At 33.6% G+C, this 10,000-nt stretch overlaps 1 protein-coding gene across 3 annotated transcripts in view; it reads left to right on the top strand.

The window, feature by feature from the left end:
- Window positions 1-10,000, top strand: part of LOC135211011 (uncharacterized) — a 353,541-nt gene that overhangs the window by 180,683 nt on the left and 162,858 nt on the right. For 2 of the 3 annotated variants that reach the window (XM_064244025.1, XM_064244024.1), the window contains one exon: window positions 4,112-4,229. In XM_064244025.1, the coding sequence (XP_064100095.1) occupies window positions 4,112-4,229 (118 nt within the window). Of the gene's footprint in view, window positions 1-4,111; window positions 4,230-10,000 lie in introns of those variants that run through there. The other variant, XM_064244026.1, reaches the window with a different exon arrangement.

The following is a 10,000-nucleotide window of genomic DNA, read 5'->3' as shown; positions in this document are numbered from 1 at the left end:
GTTGTAGCTTTTCTCATTTTTGAAATATTTGCATATAAATCACGATAAATAAAAAAAAACCATGTTCGGTCAACTTTGACTCTACTGAAATGGTTGAAAAACGCAATTGTAAGCTAAAACTCTTATATTTTAGTAATATTCAATCATTTACCTTCATTTTGCAACAAATATGAAGTCTCTAGCACAATATTTCGGTTTATGGTGAATTTATGAAAAAAACTTTCCTTCTCTCGGCGCGCGGATTCTCCGCCATAAATCTCCGAATTGCGTACATTGCATTCTCGGAAAATTTGCTCCGTTTCATATTAGGCATTTCATAGAGTTTTATATATGAAAATATGCGCAATTTCATGTAGAATAAAATGAAAAATATTTGAAGGTTGTAGCTTTTCTAATTTCCGAAATAATTGCATATAAAAAAAAAATTATAAAAAAAGTTCAACATTTGGTCAACTTTAACTCGTCCGAAATGGTCGAAAACTGCAATTGTAAGCTAAAACTCTTACAGTATCGTAATATTCCATCATTTAACTTCATCTTGAAACAAATTCAAAGTCTCTATAACAATATTTAGATTTATGGTGAATTTAAAAAAAAAAAAAATTTTACGTCCGCGCGTTACGAATTCGTGCATCATTTTGTGATAATATTTTCTCTTGTGTTGCTTTTATCGTTTTACAATGTGTTATGTACCAAAAAGATCGGAATTTAGTTTACATTACAACGAAAAAAAAGTAACTTGTTACTTTTAACTGTTTTTGCGCACAGTGCGATTTGAATACAATTATATATGAAATTTTGTTTTTGCGCTATCATATATCGCATTATTTATATATGATAATGATAATTTTATCATTTCTGATGGTTGCATACTAAACTTCAGGCAATGACAAAAAAAGGAGCCAAAAATGAACTCTTAATCTTGAAAACTAAGCGCGCTGTGATTTTTTGAAAAAATTATTTTTTCCGCTTCTGCGCTCACTCCAAACCGGCCCCGGCATTCGGGAGAGGTTTTGATTTTTACCGCTTCGGTGTTTAAGGGTTAATAAAAATAAGTTTTTGGTTAGATTACAACAAAAATTTTGAGGTTATGATGATTTTCGACACTTTTTATGTCATATTTTTAAAAAAAATTTTTAGTGACGCTTCATATGCGAAACTAGTTTCCGAGCGAATGAATACACTAGCTTGGGATGCACAGTTTATAACAGTCCAAAAGCGCAAATAATGAAAAAATCATTGCTTGTTTCCAGTATACATAATTAACAAAACTAAGTTTCTGGTTAGATTACAACGCAAATTCCAAGGTTACGACGGTTTTTTATGCCTTTTAACGATACCTCATACACAGAACTAGTTTCTGAGCGGAGGGCGCATAAATTAATTTACGCTATTAAACTGTATGGTAACCATAGTCAAGGATAAGGAACGCTTTCTCAAACAGTATACATATCCTTTAATACAAAACAGCAAAATATCATTGAAACATTATTTCACTTAAAGAATCCATTTATACTCTACTTAGACTTGGATATAAAAACCATAGTTTCTCTCTCTCTCTCTCTCTCTCTCTCTCTCTCTCTCTCTCTCTCTCTCTTTGTATTTTCCGACAAAAATAATCACTAATTAGTGTATTTTGATGTTTATTTTCACTAAATACATTTTTATAATACAAAAAGGATTTACTAATTTTCAAATATTAATTTTGATTAATACTGTATTAGTAAGTTTAGTAAGTTGAAATGATATCACATAATAAAAATAATAATTCTCTCTCTCTCTCTCTCTCTCTCTCTCTCTCTCTCTCTCTCTCTCTCTCTCTCTCTCTCTACTACAAAGATGTATTTTTTTTGTATGATAAATAAATGATTTACTATTTTCAAATATTAATATTAATTTATACAGCAATAATATAATTCATTGAAGAAAATACCATAGTGAATTAGTAAGATTTTAGCTTATATTTAAAAAATTATTGAAGAATGAAGGAAATCCCAGTCTTCTTCCAGTAACCTTTTCTCGAGATCCAGGTACTAAAACTGTCAAGTTCTGTGACAGCCAGGAGGGGGAAGTGCTCATTTAATTCACTCTCTCTCTCTCATCTCTCTAATCTCATTCTCTCTCTCTCGTCTCTCCTCTCTCATTTACTGAGACTCAAGATTTTTTATGTGCTTGTACTATTTGTTTATAATACTTTCAAATAATAATAATAATAATGACTGTAATTACAAAATTCATATGTGATAGTATTTTAAAGAAATACAATACGTACTAATCTATCCATGTCACTTTTAATTAAGGTTACTCTCTCTCTCTCTCTCTCTCATCTGATCTCTCTCTCTCTCTCTCTCTCTCTCTCTCTCTTCTCTCTTGCCCCACAAGATAATAATGTGTCATAGTGGTAACTCCCTCCCTCTCTTTCGCTGGAAGCGTTATAAGTATTTTTGAGAGAACAGAGAGAGATAAAACACTCTCGCCTCTCTCTCTCTCTCGCTCTCTCTCTCTCTCTCTCTCTCTCTCGCTCTCTCTCTCTCTCTCTCCTCCCCTTTACCGAGATGAAAGAATTTTTATGGTACTAGTATGTAAAATGTTTATTGATAATTTCAGTTATTTAATAATAATAATAATAATAAAACTTTAATTACAAAATTCATAATGGTCGTATTTGAAAGAGATGAAAATGACCTTTCCATTTCACTTGTAAGGATAATTCCTCTTTCTTACTGAGATGAGAGAATTTTTATGGTAGATGCACGTGTTTATTATATTTTCAAATAATGATAATAATAATAGAAGTAGTAATAATACGATAATTAATTTCAAAAGAAAATTCTTCCCTTCTTCTTTTTCTGTATTAATTTCCCTACCTCATAACTCCAGTGACACTCGGAGCTTAACAATGCCATACCATGGTCAACGAATTTAATGGTTTTATGTAATCTCTCTCTCTCTCTCTCTCTCTCTCTCTCTCTCTCTTGTATTTTAATGAAAATATACAGTAATTTGTGAATACACAGTGTTGCACATGAAAAAAGTAAATTAGTGATAATTTTAGAGATACGGCCCTAAGAAAAATATCAAATTAGTGAAATTTTCCCTGTGGACATGTTTTCAAGAACGTCGTTCCGGCTTACGACGATTTTCGGGTTACGGCGCGTCTTAAGAACGGAACCCCCATCGTAACCCGGGGACTGCCTGTATATATATATATAGTATATATATATATATATTATATATATATATATATATATATCTATATATATATATATAGATATATATATATATATATATAGATATATATATATAATATAGATATATATTATATATATATATATAGATATATATATAGGATATATATATAGATATATAATATAGATATATATATATATATATATATATATTTATATATATATAATATATATATATATATAGATATATATATATATATATATATATATATATATATATAGATAGATAGATACATATATAAATATATATAATATATATATTATATATATATATATATCGATCTATATATTATCTATATATATATATATATAGTATATTATAGAGAGAGAGAGAGAGAGATTGAGAGAGAGAGAGATCTATATATATATATCATATATATCTATATATATATATATATATAGATATATATATATATATGCTAAAAAATCACAGTAGATGCATGTGACTTCATAAATAAGCGGAAATACCCACGGGAAATGATAGCCAGGAATCCAACGCTTTCTTTCGTCTTTATTCAGACATCGTCAAGGAGCTCCTTGACGATGTCTGAATAAAGACGAAAGCGCTTGGATTCCTGACTATCATTTCCCGTGGTATTCGCTTATATATATATATATATATATAATATACATATATATATTTATTTATTTATTTATTTATGTGTAGATATTAGAATGCATTCAAGATTATTTATTAGATGGTCCTTGTGGTACAAATTATTACAATTAATTGTTGGCCTGGATCTGGTCTGTTTTAGACAAAATTATATCCAATATTCAGTATGAACTACTATTAGGCCAGAGAATTTTCCATACTAATCATATTTTGATTAAGTGTACGCCATTTTTTTTCTTTTTTCTAGGTATAGTGAAACTGTTTCCCTGAAAGGTCAGCTTCAAGAAGCAAATGAGCGTCTTTTGAGGCCACTTGATAGCAACTGTGAAAAGCTTATAGAACAAGAAGTAGACCGTCGATTTAAGGTGGGCAATTTAGATAGTATTGTGCCTTCAAATTTCCCACCCTCTCTCTCTCTCTCTCTCCTCTCTCTCTCTCTCTCTCGCTCTCTCTCTCTCTCTCTCTCTCTCTCTCTCTCTCTCTCTCTCTCTCTCTCTCTCCTTTTCCCCCCCCCCCCCCTCTTCCTCTAGTTACAAAACTGAAACCACTCTAGGTTTTCTTTTGTGTGCTGTAGTAATTTCTTGGTATATATTTAGTTCTGAATATAGGATTTTATTTCAATAATATGACAATTGTTCCAATGGAAGTAGAAATGTATGCTTATATAGATGGAATTTCTCATGCAAAGTGCACCTCAGTTATCCCTGGCTTAAAAGAAAAAAAAAAAAAAAATTATCACATAGGCCTTTGCCCTTTTGTAACTTCCTCCAGAGCACCTTGTTGTCATTGCGTGTCTCCTTTTGTCGTTGCTGAGACTTACTTTGTGCAAGTTACATGCACAAGAATTCTTAGTGTTCACTATCTCCTTTGCTTACTGTGCTTTCGAGTGCCTTCCAATAGCTGAAGGTAATTGATATTGTGCAGTTTGCTCTTTTTTAAAGGAGCAAGAGGGTTGTTTTGGTGCCTTTCCATTTTTTTGTGGTGTGCAAACCATGTGGTAGACCTCCCTTTTTCTGCAGGTGTTTTTCATGTGTGATCCCCTGTGTGTGAGTTGTCTATGTGCTAGGTTTTGTAAATTTATGTCCCCATTAGCAGTTGATTTGCATTTTGGTGTGTATCTCATGTAAGGGGGAAAGAATGCATGATAGAAGATTGGTGTGATGAGTGTGAAGACTGGCAGGAATCACAGTGGGTGTTTTAAAAAAAAATGGGACTGAAGAAGACGGCTATGTCTTCTAGGAAGGCTACAATTAGCCCTTCTCCCATTCCAGCATTCCCCCACTATACCACCTATGACTCTGTTGCTCCTTCCTTAGTCATAAAGTGAGCAACCCCCTCTGTGAGAAACAATTCAGCATGCCTTGAAGTATCTGGCCAAGCAGGGGCACACAGGCTAATTGCCTTTGTTCATAGATGGCCATCTTCTGATCCAGGTTCTAGGCAACTGGAACCAAATTTTGTTGGGATTCATCCCTCTTGAATACAGTGGTGAGAGGTATGAAACAAAAAGGTTCGACTCCATTTTCAACCTCTACTTTGATAAGTAGAGGTTGAAAATGGAGTCGATGACATACTCCTCTTCCCCCATTGAAGTATCAGCAATTGGATCAGGGACAATCCGCGGCAGTGTTGGAGACAGGTTGCAGAAAGAGGTTGTCATCTTTTGCCTCCACCACTTCATCAGTCATCTCCTCTGTCACGCCATGCGGGCATAGAGACAAATAGTTGTCCAGGAGGAGCCATACAGTGGACAGGAGTAGACTGGACAGGTGTGTGTCAAGGAACACCACCCACACCTTGAGGAGGTCCCATTCCCATCAGGACTTTGAACAAGAACAACGAAGCACATCCTCAGGTTGCCCCCATAGGGGGCTGTAGATTCTGTTGCTCGAACAAGGGCTGAAGGCAGGTATGTGAAAGCACCAGACCACCTTCACTTCCCTACACCAGAGGGACCTAGCCTGCAAGCTCAATAGTAGCAGCCCAACAGGTGGTATAAAGTGTAGAATCTTCAGAAAAAGGGGTTCCATCAGCGTTGGATGAGAGGACTCATCAGTGTCAGAACATGGTTGTGATTACAGGATAGATATCCTACCCTTAGTTTTCATAACATAAGCCTGTGTCCATAATGACTTTGAGATAGCATCTTGAAGGTGTTCTCTCATATATGGGGTACACCCACGAGGCATAGTAAGGACAGATTGTCCACCCTCCTAAGAGTCAGTCTCCATCTATGAAAGCAAAAGCATGGGTTTGTATTCTCTTAAGAACAAATTACAAATTTCTAAACTAATCTGGATTTTTCATAGAATAAATTCTTTGAAAAATCCAAATTAGTTTAGAAATTTGTCATAAGGGTGTTTGCTCACCTCAGCCTCCCTTCAAGTATGATCTATTCCCAGCAAGGGAGTAGTTCTGAGTATAGAGGCTGATTCAAACAGTTGGCGAGCTAGGTAGTCCAAGGGCACAGGATGTGCACCGTGTGCAAGAAATTTCATTTATGGAGGCATAGGTTATATCTTAAGAAAAATACAAATTACTTTTAAAAATTTGTAATTTTATGAGTATGTACAAGTTTGTAATTTTAGGAGTACATTGGTATCCCATTAGTATCATGGAAAATTCACTGCGCTTATATTTTCATAGAGCAATATTCACTAATTACTGTATTTTCATGACTAAATACATTTTTGTTATAAAAAATTATATGCTAATTTTCAAATATTATTAATGTAAATACAGCAAAATATCAATAAAATGCTAAATTAAAATCCCACAAAATACAAAAACAGCTTACCAATGTAAGCACCTCAGTTCAACCTCTCTCTCTCTCTCTCTCTCTCTCTCTCTCTCTCTCTCTCGCTCTCTCTCTCTCTCTCTCTCTCTCTCTCTCTCTCATCAGTACTGTACTGTAAATGTCCTTTTAATAAAAAAATATTAATTATTGTACCACAAACAAAAAAACACAAACATAAACAAATCCAGCAAGTTCAGACAGATCATGGAGGATGGTTACCAAAATTTTTGCTTTGTCTGATTTATTGTGCCATATTGCATTACAAGTTTAGCCAACTATGCTTGTCACACATGTTATAACAGTACACAAGAGAATATTTTATCATTTTATCACTGTTGATGTTTCTCTGATCACTGTACAAAGTATTTAAAGTTTGAATTTCATATAGTACAAAGCAACTCTTGACATTCTTGTTCCAGCCATAGTGCCCTGTAATTCTCATCTCTAGCCAGTTAACCCTCTTATGCCGACTGGACGTATTTTACGTCGACATTTTTTGTCTCCCGTGTGAGGACTGGACGTATTTTACGTAGACTTACAAAAGTTTTTTTTAAAATTCACGGAAAAATACTTATAGGCCTACCAGCCTAAAACTTTTGAATCAGGTGCCTTGGGGGATGCTGGGAGTTCACGGATCAAGGTGTTGTTTTGTTTACAATCGTTACGCAGGCGCGCAAGCGCGAATTTCTCTCTTGCCACACTAAAAATTATCTGTGACACATCTCTGAAATTATTTCGTCACTTTGACATAATTTTTGTACCATTGTAAATTAGCTGTTACATGAAGTATTATATATGAAAATGTGCGCATTTTTATGTAGAATACAACAATAAAATACTCATGATTGTAGCTTTTATCAGTTTTGAAATATTTTCATATAAATAACGATAAGTGCCAAAATTTCAACCTTCGGTCAACTTTGACTCTACCGAAATGGTCGAAAAACGCAATTGTAAGCTAAAACGCTTATATTCTAGTAATATTCAATCATTTACCTTAATTTTGCAACTAATTGGAAGTCTCTAGCACAATATTTCGATTTATGGTGAATTTATGAAAAAACTTTTTCCTTACGTCCGAGCGGTAACTCTTCCGAAAAAAATCATACATGCAATTGTGGTAATGTTTGCACCATTTTAAAATTAGCTGTTATATAAAGTTTTGTATATGGAAATGTGTGCAATTTCATGCACAATACAACTAAAAACAACCCATAGTTGTAGCTTTTATCAGTTTTGAGATATTTCATATAAATAACGATAATTGCCAAAATTTCAACCTTTGGTCACTTTGACTCTACCGAAATGGTAGAAAAACGCAATTGTAAGCTAAAACGCTTATATTCTAGTAATATTCAAGCATTTACCTTCATTCTGCAACAAATTGGAAGTCTCTAGCACAATATGTCGATTTATGGTGAATTTATGAAACAAATAACATTTTCTTTACGTCCGCGCGGTAACTCTTCCGAAAAAATCATACGTGCGATTGTGGTAATGTTTGCACCATTTTAAATTAGCCGTTACATAAAGTTTTATATATGAAAATTTGCACAATTTCATGTAGAATACAACAAAAAATAATTGAAGGTTGTAGCTTTTCTCATTTTTGAAATATTTGCATATAAATCACAATAAATAGAAAAAAACCACGTTCGGTCAACTTGACTCTACCGAAATGGTCGAAAAACGCAATTTAAGTAAGCTAAAACTCTTACAGTCTAGTAATATTCAGTCATTTATCTTCATCTTGAAACAAATTCGAAGTCTCTAGCAAAATATTTAGATTTATGGTGAATTTTAAAAAAAAAATCTTTCCTTCCTCCGTGCGCGATTCTCCGCCACAAATCTCCGAAATACGTACATCCCATTCTCGGAATATTTGCTTAGTTTCATATTAGGCATTTCATAGAGTTTTATATATGAAAATGTGCGCAATTTCATGTAGAATAAAACTAAAAATATTTGAAGGTTGTAGCTTTTCTTATTTCCGAAATAATTGCATATAAATAATATATATATAAAAAAATTCAACATTCGGTCAACTTTAACTCGTCAGATATGGTCGAAAACTGCAATTGTAAGCTAATACTCTTACAGTATAGTAATATTCAATCATTTGTCTTCATTTTGAAACAAATTGGAAGTCTCTAGGACAATATTTAGATTTATGGTGAATTTAAAAATAAAATATTTGTTTACTTCCGCGCGTTACGAATTCATGCATTATTTTGTGATAATTTTTTCTCTGTGTTGCTTTTATCGTTTTACAATGTGTTATATACCAAAATGATCGCAATTTAGTGTACATTACAACGAAAAAAAGTAACTTGTTACCTTTAACCTTTTTGCGCACAGCGCGATTTGAATACAATTATATATGAAATTTTGTTTTTGCGCTATCATATATCACATTATTTATATATGATAATGATAATTTTTATCGTTTCTGATGGTTGCATACTAAACTTCAGGCAATGACAAAAAAAAGGAGCCAAAAATGAACTCTTAATCTTGAAAACTAAGCGCACTGTGATTTTTTGAAAAAAATATTTTTTCCGCTTCCGCGCTCACTCCGAAACCCCTCCGGCACACGGGAGACAATTTTTTATTTACCGCTCTGGCGTAAGAGGGTTAATGTGCTTTGATATACAGGCAGTCCCCGGGTTATGAGGGTGTCGGCTCACGACGTTACGACGCTTGTCAATAGACGTTATTTCCAGGGTTACAACGCTCATCTGGAAGATGAAATATGACACCAAAAATGCAAAATAATCAATATTTGAAGGTTTTTTTTTGATGAAAAATGCCATAAGAATGCAGTTTACATAGTTTTCAATGCACTGAAAGCATTAAAAGTAAGGTTTTCTTAGGATTTTTGACGAAGTTCTGGCTTACGACGATTTTCGGCTTACGACGTGTGTCAAGAACGGAACCCCCGTCTTAACCCGGGGACCCCCTGTATATAAGTGCTTCAATTCTCTCTCTCTCTCTCAAACAGTATATTATAATATATACGTATATATATATAAATATATAATATATATATATATATATATATATATATATATATATATATAGTATATATATATATATATATATAGGCGGTCCCCGGGTTACGACGGGTCCGGCTTACGACGTTCCGAGGTTACGAGGCTGACGCTTCCGACGCTCCGAGTTACGAGCGCTTTTAAAAAACGCATACTATGATAAGAATCCTTTATAGTTTAGCACAGTTTCTCTCTCTCTCTCTCTCTCTCTCTCTCTCTCTCTCTCTCTCTCTCTCTCTCTTTGTATTTTCCGACGATAATAATCGCTAATTAGTGTATTTTGATGTTT

Source organism: Macrobrachium nipponense, chromosome 4 (genome assembly GCF_015104395.2).
Source record: "Macrobrachium nipponense isolate FS-2020 chromosome 4, ASM1510439v2, whole genome shotgun sequence".
Classification (NCBI taxonomy): domain Eukaryota; kingdom Metazoa; phylum Arthropoda; class Malacostraca; order Decapoda; family Palaemonidae; genus Macrobrachium; species Macrobrachium nipponense.
Note: the sequence above shows the minus strand (reverse complement) of the source record. Positions and strands in the feature narration are given on the sequence as shown.